This window comes from Danio rerio, chromosome 19 (assembly GCF_052040795.2).
Source record: "Danio rerio strain M-AB ecotype USA chromosome 19, GRCz13ab, whole genome shotgun sequence".
NCBI lineage: Eukaryota > Metazoa > Chordata > Actinopteri > Cypriniformes > Danionidae > Danio > Danio rerio.
In genome coordinates, this window is record NC_141039.2 from 10,286,536 (window position 1) to 10,305,031 (window position 18,496).

The window sequence follows — 18,496 nt, forward strand, 5'->3', positions numbered from 1 at the left end:
TTATAATCTGTGGGTAGGCATAGGATGATAACCGTTTTCAAGGTATAATGCGGTTTGGAAAAGTCAAGATTTTAAAATCATCAAAATTTTCTGCAATACCGTTCTTAAGGTATGTGTAGGATTTTTTATTTACGTTTTTATTTATTTTTATTTTTTATTTTTATTTTTTAGGACAACAGTATCTCCAGCAGAAAAGATGTTTAAAGATGCCAATTTAAATTGTAAAAAAAAAAAAAAAAAAAAAAAAAAAAAAAAACGTTACTGAAATAAACTCATTTAAATTGTTTAGCCTGACATACTTACTGTTTCAAAATATTTTAAATGTCTCTTAAAATAAAATATATTGTGTTTAAAAGGGAAAAAAAGTTTTTGCTTTTTACCCAAACATTTAAAAAGAGCCTATTTTACTATCACAATATCGCAAAACCGTGATACTTTTCTCCCAGGTTATCATACCAGCAGAATCATATACCGGTTAATGCCTATCCTCAGATCATGTGAGTTCTGAACCATGGGTTGTGATCTGTCTTTTTTTTAAACAAAACCACACTTGTGTAAACACGGCTTGACCCTAGTAATTAAATTACTTATTGAATAATTAAATGACCTTTAAACAACAAATTAAGAAAAGTAGTTTAAATGGTGACGTAATTAGTCATTAATCACCATTTTTAAGGAACTTACACAACACTGCTTATATAACCCCTTGTAACTTAAATTAATTGTCCACAAGCACAATGTCCACAAGCAATTACACTGCAAATCAGGCCTTTAAAGCACGACTCTTTCAATCGGCACAGTAAAGCATAATAATAAAGGCACACAGGTCAGTTACAGCGCTTTCCCTTATAGAGTTACCATTAGCCAGAAAGGCTATCAGCGCTGATGGATGGTCGTAAAAAGACACTCGGCAACAGAGTGTCAGGTTGATGCGCTTTGTCTAAAACTTGTACACAGAGAAAGCAGCAAGATGTCAAAGGATAAGCGGATTGTGTTTGCGGAAAGCAAGTCGTGGTCGGTAATGCTAACTCCTAATCGCAGCGTCCATAGAAATAAATTAGAAATATAAATGAACTTTTTTAGACTATTGGACAAAATACTATTTCAGTCTTTTTGCCTAAAGAATGAACATGCCTGATTGGTATTGGTAAATTGCTATGTTTATAAATAATCTTGCGATGATCTTTCCTTGTTTTCTGCAATTTAGGTTTTTAAAGTAGACTGTAAAAAGTGCAGGATTCTACACAATTCAATCATCTTCTCCCAACACAAATTGATTAAGTTAACAAATTTAAGCGGATTGAACATAAAATATTAAGTTGTCCCAAAATCAAGCTCAAGAATTGAGTTGTTTCAGCTAATTTTAAATAAGTAGTTTGAACAAGCTGCAAAAAATATAATAATTAAGAGTAAATTCAGCTGTCTACTGCATTTGTTTGTCTTTTTTTTGCATACAAGATTAGAAATATTTACATTTATATTTAAACTTATTGATCCGTTTATTATTGACTTAATAAAAATATCACTGCTAAATTTTTTTATGTTGTGCATTACTTGCTGGCTTTTTCTAATTACTTGCCAAATTTACTAGCAGTTTCTAAATGTAAAAACGTCTCTACTTTTTTCAACATAGGCTCATTCTGAAAATGTAGTCCTATATACGTTTTGGAGATCGCAAAATATGCAGCCAGAGGTACGTATTCATTTTTTTAAACGAATGCTATAGGGCGGCATGACGCCAATCTTTTTTGCGCTTACCAGCTGACCGCTTATCTCCATATGAACAGCTTTCCCACCATAACCAGTTTGTCCCATTAGCTCGCCATGTACGTTGGCGGACTTGAGTTGCAGAGAGGAGTTGAAAACGGCGACGGGGTTTGAGAGCCGGTGAAGAACGGTTCCAGAAAGCAGGCAGAACAAAAACAGGATCCAAAAAATAAAATAAACAAGTAAAAAAAACAAGGTGAGAATGTGGTAAAATCTGAAGACGTGGTAAAAATTATTGATGGCCGATAGACATCACGAAGCTTAGCCGGCATCGCGATCCTCCGCCCCGCCTCCGTTGGATGAAAAACACAAACGACCCCATTTACACTCATACATCTTAGTTTTAAAATACCATTTTAGAACAAAAATAATCCACGACCACACTGGCATTTCATCTAGCATTTCTGAACAGCCCTCCGTCCTCACTATGCTACTGAAAATGCACATCACGTGACCACACACACACTGTCATGTGCTTATCTGAGCTCCAGGCAGTCAGTGCTTTGAGCACAAAACTCCAGAGAGCAGTGCACGTCGGACAGTTTATCAAGGATGTGCCGCTGTCTCACTATAGTTGTTAAGCGTGATATTTAATTAATCTTGCCTCTATCTAACGATTCTTCAGTCTTTTGAATCTATCAGGTAACGTGTCACAGCATCAGTACACTGCTTTAATCTTTCGATTTCATTCTTGTACTTGGTAATTTTAGCAAAAACCTCAGATACTGTTGGTTTGTTGCTTTTGGTTGTGCATGTTTTTAGTATGTCGACGCCATTATAACGACATAGAACACTGCCTGTTCATGCCAGAGTCCTGTGGCAAAATTGATTGACAGGTGATAATTTGTGTGTAGTTTATCTTTATTTATTTATAATTTGGTTATGGGTAGCTAAAGCAAAGACCTACAAATAATTAGTTTGTTATGAATGAATTAATTATTCATAAATATAATTAATCCCCGCCACCTACAACGATGCCATCGTCCATCGCGATGTTTCACATTAGACATTGTACGATGCCAAATTGGTTAACATCGCCCAACCGTAGATGTAATGTTGCCATTTCTTTTCAAAAGACGTTTAGGGACTGAAGACATGTTGATGAAGTGTTTTAGGTGTAATTTTGTCCTATTCCTCCTGCAAACAAGTCTTAAGGTGGCCAGTAGTATGTGGTCTTTGTTTTTGCATTTTGCGCTTCAAAATGCACCACACATTCTCTATAGGAGACAGGTCGGGACTGCAGGCAGGCCAGTCAAATGCCTGTATCCTCTTCCTCTGCAGGCAGGACTTTGTAATGTGTGTAAAAATGGATTTGCATTGTCTTGTTGAAATATGCATGGGCATCTCTGGAAAAGAAGGCAGATTATTATGCTCCAAAATATTTATATATTTTCAGCACTAATGCTGCCATCACAGAAGTGCAAGTTACCTTTGGCAAGGGCACTAATACAACCCCATACCATGACATTCCCTGGCTTGTTGCTGTTTAACAACAGTCTGGATGATCCTTTTCTTCTTTAGTCGGGAGCACAGGGCGTCCATTTCTCCTCAAAAATACCTGAAATACTGATTCACTGACTACAGTACACGTTTGCACTGTGTGGTGGTCCATCCCAGATGCCTCCGAGCCCAGAGAACTTGATGGCACTTCTGGACATAGTTATTTGTATATAAATGTAGTAATGTTGATAGCTAAAAAATAGCAATTTGAATAAATCCCAAATTTAGTTGTCAATAACATAACTTGGGATATGTTTGTCAAACCGTGTTGTACTATAGAGAAAATTTAGCATATATGATATAACCTTTTTATTTATTAATTAATTTTCTTTTTGGCTTAGTCACTTTATTAATCTGGGGTCACCAAAGTGATGAACCGCCATCATATTCTGAGATGATACCCATATCATTTTTATAACTTGCACTTTTAATCTTGTTTTCAAAACCTTGCATTGTCATGCTTGACTAAATGCTGTTGTTATGTAAATAATTTCCCTAAAATCAGATTAATAATTTAAAATTCATTTAAAACGTTTTCAAAGCTGTCAGCAGATTTTGGCTGCAGAACTCTGGAAATGTCATATCATTAATGGCCTTGTTATTGATTGCAAATCCACATTATGCTCAGTTGTCATCATTGATATTATATACCGTTGTGTTCTTAAATGGCCTCCATTAGATATGAGACATATTGGACTGTATTCAGATACCTATTCATGCCATGTGACTGACACTGCTTTGGAAAATATGAGCACAGGTGGAAACTCCAACCCATCCTCAACCACACGTACCTGCCGCATGCTAAGCTGCCTGTGTGCAAAAGGCTGCATATCCAGTTTAAACACTCACATACTGTACATTTCCGTCACCACTCTCCATTACCACTTCAGTAATTAACAACGACTCCTAGTAATTAACAATGACTTCAGTGAAAACTCAACTATGTGATTGAACTTCTGAATCAGGCTTCTTTTGTCCATAATGATTTCTTTAGTAGTAAATAAGCTTTGTTGTATATTGTTGTCTTCTTTTTATGTGAAAATGTCTTGTTGAATATATTTGCATGAAATGGCACCGTATTAAGTTACAGAGATGGTCACCCTATAGCACCTGCAACCTTTAAGCTACACACCCACATTTAGGTCTGTAAGGCCACTAGGATTTTTCTACACCCTTTATTTTAGTTCAGTTTTTCTATGGGATATATGTTTAGTGTAGATGCAGCATCGGCTACTAAAAGTGGTGAAATTCATTCAAAAGATCAATTATTATTTGTCTGACTGCTAAAATCTTGCTTATGTTTTGATTGTGTATTAATATTGGTTGGTATTGTATTATGTAAATATTGTTAAATGCCACATGCAACAAAATGTTTCATACTGTACAAAACTAATGTTCATACCTACTTGTCATTCATGGCGTTTTTGTTTTATTTTCTGTTTACTTTAGTAGCATTGCTGTTAGAACATGAAATTGGTGCTCAAAAATGAGTTATTCCCTATATCAGTAAGCAGTTTCTGTACTTTTAATTATTAATTTTAGCTTTAGATTCAAAACAAAACAAAACAATGGACTGTTTTTATATACTGATGACTTGTTTTAACAGTTAATAACATTGTAAATGGACCAAAGTGTTTTATTTTTATTTTTTATTTATTTTTTATTATTATTTTCAATTTTTTTTTAATTTATTGTATTATTTTATTATTTTTCTATTTATGTATTTATTCACTCATTCATTCATTTTCTTTTCAGTTTAGTCCCTTAATTAATCTGGGGTCACCACAACAGAATGAACCACCAACTTATCCAGCATATGTTTTACGCAGCAGATGCTATTCCAGCTGCAACCCATCTCTGGGAAACATCCATACACACTCATCCACACTCATACACTACGAACATTTTAGCCTACCCAATTCACCTGTTCCGCATGTCTTTGGACTGTGGGGGAAACCAGAGCACCCAGAAGAAACCCACGCGAACATGGGGAAAACATGCAAACTCCAGACAGAAATCCCAATTGACCCAGCAGGGGCTCGAACCAGCGACCTTCTTGCTGTGAGGCAACAGCTCTACCTACTGTGTCACCGTGTCATACCTTATTTATTTATATTTTATTTAATTTATAACACTGCAGTTTTATTATGCTGGCATTGCACTGCAAAAAATGTTTTCTTTACCTTTTGTTTTCTTCAAAACAAAAGTAAGATTATTTTACCTGCCCCTTTAGCAGATTATTTTGCTTGTTTTAATGAAAAACAACTGAATTTTGACTTATTATTTTAAAAACAAGACAATATTCTTTTATTAGTCTAGAAAATGCTTCTTGATTTAAGAATCTGTAGGAAGTTAAACAAGAAACAAAACAAAACCTCTTAGTAAGAAAAGCATTTTTACTGTGGAAATTAGAAATCGCAGATAGCTTTTTATTGATGCCACATGAATGTTTCCAACACAGTAGATGATCAGCCACAACTCTGTGTTCTAACAAACAAATTCTATCTGTCAATATTTTTCACTCTTTTGGAAAGTCAAAGAAACACTTTTAAACTTAAATTTAGAAATTAAAACTTAACTACATTATTGACCATGATGTAAAAACACATTTTCTATATCTAATAACAGTTACTATCATTTATCATCATAATCTGCATAAAATTTACATAAAACTGCATGAAAATGTAATTAGATTTTTTGAATTACAGATTCTTACAGAATTTTATAATACAGTATACCGCAGAATCTGTGCTGAACAATATATCATTTGAGCATCGATATCTCAATGTGTGTGTCTGCGATAGTCGCATCACAGGATTAGATTATTTACTAAAGATTAAAACATAAAGATGTTATTAAATATGCTTATTTTTATTTTTTATACAACAATGACCAGGTTATTTTACATTTGATTGTTCAATTTCTGCTCTGGTTTCCCCCACAAGTCCAAAGACATGCGCTATAGTTGAATTGAGTAAACTTAATTGTCCAAAGTGTATGTGTGTGAATGAGAGTGTAAGGGTGTTTCCTAATGATGGGTTTTAGCTGGAAGGTTCTCCGCTGCGTATAACAAATGCTGGATAAGTTGGCAGTTCATTCTGCTGTGGTGAACCCAGATTAACAAAGGTACTAAGGCCAAAAGAAAATAAATAAATGAATATTCAAGTTCTGTACTTGAAAACTGTTATCATACCATAAAACAATGTTTATTTATTTATGCTTGTAATTTATTATCATTTATGCAGATGCACTGCATATAAAAAGACTTCAGACCATCCCGGTCAATCTAAATCAATGAAATCTTTCCAGATAGAGCTATTCAGGTCATCTGGTGAAATAATTGTGGCAAAATAAAGCATTGCAGTGTTCAATCTTTCCAATATCATGCAGCCCTACACAAATCCATTCTTTGTTCCTTACATCATGCATCTCCACAAACAGGTTTTACTGGGACTTGGTGATGCTTTGCCTGATGATGGGAAACCTGGTCATCCTTCCCTGGGGCATCACCTTCTTTGAGGACCAGAACACCCTGCCGTGGATCACCTTTAATGTGGCCTCTGACACACTTTTCCTGGCCGACCTCGTCTTCAACTTTCGCACTGGCATTATGGAAGGTGACAACTCTGAAATCATCCTAGACCCGCAAATCATCAGCCGGCGTTACCTGCGAGGATGGTTCCTGGTGGACTTCATCTCCTCCATACCAGTGGACTACATCTTCCTGATAGTGGACATAGAGTCCCGGCTGGAGTCAGCGGAGGTGTATCGCACCGCCAGGGCTTTACGCATCGTCCGCTTCACCAAGATCCTCAGCTTGCTCAGACTGCTGCGCTTGTCCAGACTTATACGGTACATTCATCAGTGGGAGGAGGTGAGCAATGGATTAGGGAAATCAAGATTAGGATTGCCAAAATGGTTAGCTTACACTTTTTAGTTTATGTTTTTTTAAGATCAAGATTGATGTATTAACTTGGTCCTCCTGAGAAGTTACTTTTCTTTTTGCATAGCATAACGAAGACTTTGTTGGCTATTTTTAAATATTAATCAAATATTTTTTTGAAATATGTAGTAAACAGTAATTTATTCGCAAATGCAATCGTTTAAATTTCCAAATTTTGGTTAACATAATGAAGACTTTATTGGCTATTAATTTTAGCTATTAGTCACATTCAGACATGTTAGTCAAATAATATTTGTCAAAATGCAAGTCTAGTAAGTAGGGTCTGTCTGTGGACTGCAAGACGGTATAGTTAGCGGCATAACTTGACATTATGGAGACCCAGATGTCAAACTATGTTGTCGGCAACATAGTTACATCAGTTATTAACGTCTACACTTACTCCGCACCTAAACCCAACCATCACAGGTATTAAAGTCTATACTACCACAACCCTAAACCCAACCATCATTGTTTTTAACGTCAACACCTTCCCCAATCTTTAACACAACCAATACAGTTAATAATGTTTACACCTTCCCCAACCCTAAACCCAACCATCACAGTTATTTACGTCTACAGCTTCCCCAATCCTAAACTCAAGCATCACAGTTATTAATGTCTACACCTACCCAAACCTTAACCCAACCATCACAGTTATTAATGTCTACACCTACCCAAACCTTAACCCAACCATCACAGTTATTAATGTCTACACCTACCCAAACCTTAACCCAACCATCACAGTTATTAATGTCTACACCTACCCAAACCTTAACCCAACCATCACAGTTATTAATGTCTACACCTACCCAAACCTTAACCCAACCATCACAGTTATTAATGTCTACACCTACCCAGACCTTAACCCAACCATCACAGTTATTAATGTCTACACCTACCCAAACCTTAACCCAACCATCACAGTTATTAACGTATACAGGTTCCCCAACCCTTAACCCAACCATCACAGTTATTAATGTCTACACCTTCCCAAATCTTAAACTCAACCATCACAGTTATTAACGTATACACCTTCCCCAACCCTGAACCCAACCATCACAGTTATTTACGTCTACAGCTTCCCCAATCCTAAACTCAAGCATCACAGTTATTAATGTCTACACCTTCCCCAACCCTTAACCCAACCATCACAGTTATTAATGTCTACACCTTCCCAAATCTTAAACTCAACCATCACAGTTATTAACGTATACACCTTCCCCAACCCTGAACCCAACCATCACAGTTATTAACGTATACACCTTCCCCAACCCTGAACCCAACCATCACAGTTATTTACGTCTACAGCTTCCCCAATCCTAATCTCAAGCATCACAGTTATTAATGTCTACACCTACCCAAACCTTAACCCAACCCTCACAGTTATTAACGTATACACCTTCCCCAACCCTTAACCCAACCATCACAGTTATTAATGTCTACACCCTCCCAAATCTTAAACTCAACCATCACAGTTTTTAACGTACAGCCGCGAGTTGTGGAGGGTTTCATACTTGATGTGCTTGCCATTGTACTGTTATTTGCAGTAGTAGGCTAACTGTCATGACATAACGGTTGAAGAAGTCAGTGAGTCGCATGGTGGAGTTGCTTAATAAATGAATATAAAACTATATCAAATAAATAGGTTGTGAATAAATTTGGAGAAAATTCATGAAACCATTTGATGAAAATATTCTGTGTTAAGTATTTCCGCCATCTTCCCAACAACATCTCATTGTGACATCCCGCATGGTTCAATGACACTTCTCGTAAAAAAGTAGGGTGTAACCCCAGTGTCCTAGCTAAATTCCCTCCATCAGCTCTTACCCATCATGACCTTCCAATCATCCCCATCAACCAAATCTCTCCACTCCACCAATAGCTGGTATGTAGTGAGCGCACTGACACTGTTTTTCTGTGGCTGCTGTCGCATCATCCAAGTGGATACTGAACACTGGCGGTGGTCTGGAGAGACCCCCCCCACCCTTCACGATTATGAATCACTTTGGGTGAATAGCCATATACGAGAATTGTGCTATATAAATACACATCACATTGCATTATGCATAAAATCTGAATTTTGATTGAAATATGTGGTAAACAGTACTTTATTCGAAAATGCAATATTTTATTTTAGTGGATAGTTTAAATGTCAACCCAGGCTTATTCTGAAAAAGTAGTCCAGCGGACGTTTCTGGAGACCGCGAAATAAGTCCCGGGAGGTACATATGGCTGCATTTAATTTTTTAAACGAACGCTATGGGGCGGTGTGACGCCGTTCCTTTTCGCACTTGCCGGCTGACCACTTACCTCCAGGTGGAGGGCTTTCCCGCTGCAGTCAGTTTGTCCGGTCAGCTCATTGTGTGCATCGGCGGACTTCAGATGCAGAGAGGAGGAGTTGACAAAGGCGTCCGAGGAAGAGCGGTTCCAGAAACCAGGTAAGACAAAAACAGAATCCAAAAAATAAAGAGAAAGTTCATAACAGGGTGAGAACGCGGTGAAATCCGAAAACGTGGTTAAAAAAAAAAAAAACAGATGAGGGTTTTTCTTTTTCTAGACGACTTTTCTAAATTGTTGCTCGGGTTTAGGGAAGTGAGCGGGCGGGCGGGTCAATCGGTAAAACTGGTTGTTTTCAGGGAAGGAGGAGGGTGGGTCAGCCGATTGGTTGGTCGCGCGGTCAATCATTCGGTCAGTCAGACGGCGGCCTCTGGTGGGTTGACGCGAGAACAGCGCGGGCGCGAACGGCACTCGTGAGAGACGTTCGAGATACGAAAAAGTGCGCACAGTGGCCTCTCGCGGATTCGCGAAAAGAAAAACTGCACAAATACGTACCTCCCAGGACGTATTTCGCGGTCTCCAGAAATGTCCGCTGGACTACGTTTTTAGAATGAGCCTGGGTTGTTAAATATACAAATTTAGGTGGAAACATTGCTAATAAACACCATGTTTCCTATATGTGTAATAAAGAGGCAGTAAATAACAATAAACTGAAGAGGACCCAAAACCGAGCCCTGGGGAATGCCAGGTTTACTATACTATAGCTGAGTGTGACCAAAATGAAATCAAAAAACAAAAAGCATGACCACAACTTCACATCTATTTAGGCAGTCCATGAATTACTCATTTATTTGTTATTTTTATTATTGTTTTTTAACAGATCTTCCACATGACCTATGACCTAGCAAGCGCAGTGGTTCGCATAGTGAATCTGATTGGGATGATGCTGCTGCTGTGTCACTGGGATGGCTGCATGCAGTTCATGGTGCCAATGCTGCAAGACTTCCCTTCGACCTGCTGGGTCTCCAAAAACAACATGGTGGTATGTTTGTCTCATAGACACTCTAGAACAGGGGTGCCCAAACTCTGTCCTGGAGGGCCGGTGTTCTCCAAAGTTTAGTTCCAACCTCAGTCAGACACACCTGCGCTAGCTAATAAACCTCTTACTATGACTGCTAGAAACATTCGTGCAGGTGTGTTGAGGCAAGTTGGACCTAAAATCTGCAGGACGCCGGCCCTCCGGGATCGAGTTTGGGCACCCCTGCTTTAGAAAATGCTCATCCCTTTTCTAAAGTAAGTCCTAAATGGATAGGAAGATACAGGAATACCTGTGTACCTGCAGGAATTGAATTACCAAATAAAAATAATAACATTTTCTGCTAGCTTTGGTACTTTGTTATTGAGGTCGGCAATTGGGTTTGTGTAGGGTTTCGTCATAACTTGTATTTTTTAAATTATTCAATGGTTTATTAGGCTGTACTGTGGCTGCGTCCGAAACCGCCTACTGCTCAGTAGGTACTGCATTTGAATTTAACCGTACTGCTCAGCCGTTAGAAAAGTACGTTCTATAGAGCATAAATGTGAGCAGTATGAATGGAATTCGGACGTACTACATCCGCCATTTTGTCATGGTCACGTGATCTACCTGCATCAGTTGCGTCGCTTCACTTCCATTCATGAATTCTCTCGCAGGGCATTATGGGATAGCGCAGCGTGCATGGGATGCGCACTCCAGAATCTCGCCGGAAGTAGTAAGTCATCCGGATACTTCTCGCATACTGATCTTCGAATTCTACGAATTCGACATACTACTCGGCTCGCATACTGATTTTAGCGTACTATATAGTATGGGAGTAGGCGGTTTCGGACGCAGCCTGTATGTTGATATCTATTGAATTAGTTTTAGTAATGAACTGCTAAATTTATTTTTGTAAACTACATTTGGATATTAATAACGACCTTGATAAAAATTTACTATTTTTCTTTGTATATCAGAATTCCACTTGGGACGTGCAATACTCCTACGCCTTGTTTATGGCCATGAGCCACATGTTGTGTATTGGATATGGTGCTCAGGCTCCCGAGGGACCCACTGATGTCTGGCTCACAATGATCAGCATGATAATTGGCGCCACTTGCTATGCCATGTTCTTGGGCAATGCCACCAACCTGGTCCAGTCTTTAGATGCTTCCCATCGTCAGTACCAAGAAAAGGTACAAGCTAATAAGTTAAGCCTTTTTGAGACATCGTTTTCTTCTTTTGACAACAGTTTGGTTGTTTGGTTTGTTACAGTACAAGCAGGTGGAGCAGTACATGTCCTTCCACAAGCTGCCAGCTGACATGAGGCAGCGGATCCATGATTATTATGAGCACCGCTTTCAGGGCAAGATGTTCGATGAGGAGAATATCCTGGAAGAGCTCAGCGACCCACTAAAAGAGGTTACTTTTAGACTTTTTCTTTTCAATTTAGTAATAGGAGGATTACTTTTTATTTAAATGTTCTTATTAGGGCCGCACAATTATCATTATTGCGATTATAGTTTATGAAATATATTTAATGCAGACCTGTGATGAATTACATTTATTTTATGTATTGGTTGTTTATCTAAATTAGACCGTTCAGATGGGATCTTATTGTCTTTGACCTCCCCGACCCAATAGTTGCTGCTATGCTATTAGTTGGAGTGAACCCAGAGCTGAAAATAAATGCTTGTAAAGAAAACAACCAATGAATATCTGAATATCTGCTGCGGTTCACACTCATTCATATTGTTTTAAAGACTAAATGTTTGCACGTTGACAGTTTCTTAGCCTGAATTAATTAGATCTGAAAAACACTGTTAAAGCTAAAAACTAACTATATGTAGCTTTAATAAATAATATAGAACTTAATATATAAATAATATTACATATAACTGAAGTTTATTCATAAAATAATTTTGAGAGGGTCACGTGATTATGATTGAACACGGCTGGTTCTGCATTAGCATGTATAATCCATCAATCAGGCCATTCCTATTCCACTATAAAGAGACAGGGTTTTTCACTATACAGTCATCTTCGTTTTGAAGAATCCCCCCTTCCACCCCTACCTCTTCACCTTTCTCTCCATAGGGCGGCACGGTGGCCCAGTGGTTAGCACTGTTGCCTCACAGCAAGAACGGCACCAGTTCTAGTCCTTTAACAGGCCGGCTATCATTTCTGTGCGTAGTTTGCATGTTCTTTACGTGCTCGAGTCGGTTTTCCCCGGGTCCTCCGGTTTCCTCCCACATTCCAAAAACATGCACAACAAGTGAATTGATCAATCTAAATTTAGCACTACAGTCAATCTCTCATCCTGCAGCATATCTCTTCATAGCATTCAATTTAGTCATCAGCTCTTATCGAGGGGGGAGTTGTCGAGATCTACCTGAACTCAAGCTTCCTGAGCTTCCTTCTCGCCCTGCAAACGAGAGGGAGCCCAGGGCTCAAGGACCTTTTGAGCTCAGGGCTCTCTCCCGAGACAGCATGCCAAACTTGCTTATAATCAATCATCAGCTAAGTGTGATATTTTGAAATAAATAATACATAGCTAATATAAATATCATTTTTTAGGGAAATGTTATATCGAAAGTAATATCCTTATCACAATACTCAACAACTACATTGAACATTGCATATGCCAGTGTTGTGTATCCATATTTCTTATAATGCGGTTTTAATACAGTGTAATCAAGATTGGAACCAACTGTAATCACCTACCCAAAATTTACTAGCTTCTGAAAACATTAAAGGACTCCTACGATGCAAAATCAACTTTTGGAAGCTGTTTGTTCCTGATTTCCTCAATTCCCTGATTTTGAGGCCCACCACAACGTGATGTATCAGTGCATTTTTTCCCAACAACAAATTAATTGACAGGCGTGTATTATCATCTGTAATAACATGTATAAACATGTCCACAGAACAGGATTTGCAAAGAAACTGGGATAAAAAGATCTGTTCCAACTGTCTGTGATCAGCTGCACCTCAAGAATGAGTTTTACAAATTTAAAAGTTTTAAAAACAGAGCATGTTTGTAATAAAGAACAGACAATAAAATCACAATGTAATTCATAACCGCTGGATGGTGTACATCACAGCTGCATAGTGTCAGTACACAACTATAAACGAGGATGCTTCAATCTCACAAGAGTCCTGGTTTGTGAACTAAACCAAGCAAAATGCTACAGTTTTTGCGAGGGCTAGTAGCAGTATTCCTAATTCCTCATCTTTTATTGTGTGCTTGGCATGCAGGAGATCGTGAACTATAACTGCCGTGGGCTGGTGGCTAACATGCCCCTCTTTGCAAACGCTGATCCTCATTTCGTCACAGTGCTCCTCTCAAAGTTACGTTTCGAGGTCTTTCAGCCGGGTGATGTCATCATTCGCGAAGGGACGCTGGGTCGTAAGATGTACTTCATCCAGCATGGCTGTGTCAGTGTGATCACTTCAGACAATAAAGAGAAGAAACTGAATGACGGCTGCTACTTTGGGGGTGAGTTTGTTTATTTTTTTAGATAGGAAATTTAGGTTTAGTTAACTCCGAAGTGAAAATCTGTCATAATTTACTCAGCTTCCTGTCATTCTAAAACCATATTGGTTTTAGAAAATATATAAGATTTCTGACTCTTGTTAATGTAAAATATCTGATAGCACTTGAAGGCAGCCTTAAACGTAATATTAAATCAAATTGTGGACAGCTTTGATTATAAATACATATATTTATCATGTTCCACTTGTATTCCAGAGATATGTCTGCTGACCCGTGGACGCCGCACGGCCAGCGTCAGGGCCGACACTTACTGCAGACTTTACTCTCTCAGCGTGGACAGCTTCAATGAAGTCTTGGAGGAGAATCCATTAATGAGGAGGGCCTTTGAAAACGTAGCAGTCAACAGATTGGGTCGCGAGTCAAACGGCTATGAGCATTCCTACAAGAACATGGAGGATGACGGGGACTAATGTATTCTTTCACTCTCTGTGAACTTTGACTGAGCGGAGACTCACCCAAGACCAATGATGTAGGGAAAACATGCAGGATAAGTGTTATTGTCTCCACATAATTGACTTTAATGACAATGTACAGTTGCAGTATGGTGTGTTTATTTAATTCAAATAGTGATTTATGATTATATAATGCATAGGATTTCACTATCTGACAAAAGTTTTGTCGCCTATCCAAGTTTTAGGAACAACAAATAATAACTTGACTTCTAGTTGATCGTTTGGTATCAGAAGTGTATTATATGAAAGGGAAAAACCTCTAGCGTTCTTGCAGGACTCCCAGAGTTCATCAAGATTATTTGAATTCATCTTCAATGCCTCCTCCTTCATCTTACTCCAGACATGCTCAATAATGTTCATATGTGGTTACTGGGCTGGCCATTCCTGGAGCACCTTGACCTATTTTGCTTTCAGGAACTTTGAAGTGAAGGCTGAAGTATGAGGAGCGCTCTCCTGCTGAAGAATTTGCCCTCTCCTGTGGTTTGTAATGTAATGGGCAGCACAAATGTCCTGATACCTCAGGCTGTTGATGTTGCCATCCACTCTGCAGATCTTTCACACGATCACATACTGAATGTAACCCCAAACCATGATTTTTCCTTCAGCAAACTTGACTGATTTCTATGAGTATGTTGGGTCCATGTGGATTCCAGTAGGTCTTCTACAGTATCTGTGATGATTGGGATGCAGTTCTGATGATTCATCTGAAAAATCTACCTTCTGCCACTTTTCTAAATGATCAACTAGAGGTCAAGTTATTATTTGTTGCTCTTACAACTGGGACAAGACGACAAGACTTTTGTCAGGTATAAAACAAGCAAGATTAGACTTATGCTGGGTTTTCGCCAAACGCGAAACAAACACACGATTGTTTCACTTGCTCTGGTTTACTCACAGAATGTTTATTAGGCGATTGCTGCATATTTGGCGCGAACACGTCACATATTCTGCACCATTTGTGTCGTACGCCTTAAATTCGCTTCCATTCCCAAGTTTGCATTTACTTTTTTGGTAATTTACTCCTGTGAATACTTAAATTTTTACTAGTAACATGTCTCCATTGACTTGCATTTATTTATGATCACAGAGCTCTACAATTGAGTTTCTACTCATTTAGTCATTTTTTACTAATACAATTACAATTACAGGGCTCTTTAATTCAGTCTGTCAGTCCAAAGTACAATCACAGAGCTCTCTAATAATATCTTTTACTTGTAAAAATTTAAATTAAAGATATGGTCAGTTTCAGAGCTCTTATTGAATTGAAGAGCTCCCTAATTGAAATTATTACTAGTAACAATTGAATTTAAGAGCTCTGCTCTCTTAAATTAATTATGATGAGTGACACTGCGCTTTTTAAGCTAATTTACCTTGCCATAGGGAGCATATACAGTAGTTACTACTCAGCTCCTACAGCCTCAGATTTACTCCCTGCACAATTTGCATAGTTTTGCATACGTTTACTCAACTCAAATCTTTTTTTTTGAAATGGCTTACATTGAAAAAACAGCAGTCTGTAACACTAACTGCATTTATTGACACATTGATTATTGTGATGCTGCTGGTGGAAGGACATTTGATGTATCATTTATTAATTATAGAGGTAAACAATCAAAAAGAGTTCTAGTTTATTACTATTATACAATGATAATTGAGATTACTCTCGATTCTGGATCAATCTCGAGCACTTAAGGATTGTGCATTGTAACAAAAGACGTCTGTTAACAGAAAGACGAGGCTGAGCGGAGACATCCTGCCCAATGTCATCTTAACGTCAAATTAAAGTATTAAACAATATGAGTCACATAATCACTGATTAAACTCATTTCCGTTTGGCCTGAGTCCTACTTATCTGTCATAATCGGTTAAAACCTCTTTAAGAAGAGGTTGAATTCAGATGTGCGTTTTGGGACAAGGACATTTTAAAATGAGATTTTGTTAGTAAAATGTCTGCTCTGTGGATGGAAATAAAGATGTGTATTATTTTGCCCCAGCTAAAGTGTGAAACCTGGAGCTGATTTATAACTGCTGTTGATGAACAAGTTTAATTCTGAATATAAGCCTACAGTAAATGTCCATTTAATTGAATGTTTTCACATCACTAAATTATCAAAGTACATCTGTTCACCTGCACAATATGTGATGATTACTTTCAAGGAATTGTTATTACATTTATGCAAAATAGTTTTCATATAATATGAAATAAAATGGTGAATTATATATGACTTCACTAGACGGGCTCCAAAGGAATAATATTATTAGAAAAACATAGTATCAGGTATTAATGGTTCCCAGCAAGCACAGGACATCAACATGACGTCAAATTGAAGTTGTATCCCAACGTCATGGGGACATTGCATTTTGTTTTTAAATAAAAATTGGGTTGACATCAGAAGCCAACATCAGGCTGTTCAACGTTCAACCCAGGGGCGTCGCTAGACCGCATTTACTGGGGCAAGGGCCCCAGTTAAAACTGCCAGTGCCCCAGTAAATGCTTTGCGATACTATTTACTTTATATGCAAAAGTATTTATTAAGAGTGGTAATCCCAGAATAAAGACATTATTCTCTATGTGCAACCGAACTAACACTAATGAAAGCAATAGTTTAATCAAAAAGCAAACGGAAAAAAACCTACCCATGCGCCTCACGCACCACTCCTGCTTGACGCTCTGCTCTGCTCCCGGTTGTGAACATGCACGTCAAAAAAATAACCTTGCTGCTTATGCGTTGTGAAACCGTCATAACAGTCTTTTATGCAAAGGTGTCGGCACACAGTGAGTTTTGCAAGTCGACAAAACAAGTTTAAATAATATGATGGTGATCTTATTTAGACAAAGCATGGATCATGATACTTTTTTCGTATGAAGCAAAAAAGTGGAATGATGAGTCAGGGTGTTTAGACTTAAACCTAATTCTCGCCCATGAGTCGGGTCTAAGTTGTGTCTTTAGATTTTTAAATAGTTTTCTAGTCACATTTAGGATTAATTTCTGTCATTTATTTAGAATAATAATTGTATAATAACAATAATACTGTTATTAATTAATTAATATTTTTTATTTTATATATATATATATATATATATATATATATATATATATATATATATATATATATATATATATATATATATATATATATAAATATAATTAAGGGGAGCTTTATGTCCAGCAACCTTTAAGATCAACCCAATATCAACATTATTTGACATCATCATAGCGTTGTCCTTAGACGCTGACTGACCATAGTTTTAGCTAGTCAACCAGACTGGTTTTAGAGGGGTTTTGGCCATTTCCAGGCTGGTTTCCAGCCATTTCCAGCCTGGTCTCATCTGGTCAGGCTGGGAGATGACCAGCTAAAACCAGCTTGACTAGCCTAGCCAGGCTGGGAGCCCAGGCAAAACCAGCTATGTCCAGCTCAAACCAGGCTAGTCAAGCTGAATTTAGCTGGTCATTTCCCTGCCTGGAAATGGCTGAAAACTAGTTTGAAATGGCCAAAACCTTTCTAAAACCAGGATGGTCGACCAGCTAAAATCAGCCAACCAGCCTAGGCTGGTTTAAGCTTTTTTTCAGCATTGTGGCGTCACGACTTAAATCTAACCTGTCTTAGGATGTTGTGTGCCTGCTGTGTTTGGACATTTCCAAATAGGCTAGCATGTTTAACCATAGAAACAATAGCCCACATTTCATCTGAGGTAATATTTTCTATCTTTATTTAACATGAAAATCAGCTATTCTTTTAATCTCCAAACTGCTATACTGTTTTATGACATAAATGTCTTTTTTCTAAATAGTCTTATGCTCGAATTAAGATTTTTTGAGTGAATAATTAAAGAAATGCACTGCAATTATTAAACAAAACCACATATTTGTACTAGACAAGTGTAATTCACAAAAACTGAGAAAGTCTAAAAGTATTTTCATGTTTATTACATGGCTGATTTACTTGGCTTTATTCTAACAGACATGTATAATTCAGTTGAT

At 37.8% G+C, this 18,496-nt stretch overlaps 1 protein-coding gene across 8 annotated transcripts in view; it reads left to right on the top strand.

Annotated features, from left to right (window-relative positions):
* hcn3 (hyperpolarization activated cyclic nucleotide-gated potassium channel 3) overlaps positions 1 to 16,601 on the top strand; it is a 23,828-nt gene extending 7,227 nt beyond the window's left edge. For 2 of the 8 annotated variants that reach the window (XR_015516488.1, XR_015516490.1), the window contains exons 3-9: positions 6,709 to 7,141; positions 10,368 to 10,529; positions 11,483 to 11,701; positions 11,781 to 11,927; positions 13,764 to 14,004; positions 14,257 to 14,691; positions 15,269 to 16,601. Coding sequence is in view for 2 of the 8 variants with exons in the window: in XM_087295431.1 (XP_087151557.1) it covers positions 6,709 to 7,141; positions 10,368 to 10,529; positions 11,483 to 11,701; positions 11,781 to 11,927; positions 13,764 to 14,004; positions 14,257 to 14,471 (1,417 nt within the window). In the remaining 6 variants the exon portion in view is untranslated. Of the gene's footprint in view, positions 1 to 6,708; positions 9,387 to 10,070; positions 10,275 to 10,367; positions 10,530 to 11,482; positions 11,702 to 11,780; positions 11,928 to 13,763; positions 14,005 to 14,256 lie in introns of those variants that run through there. The other 6 variants (XR_015516489.1, XR_015516491.1, XM_087295431.1 and 3 more) reach the window with 4 other exon arrangements.
* The last annotated feature ends 1,895 nt before the right edge of the window (positions 16,602 to 18,496 follow it).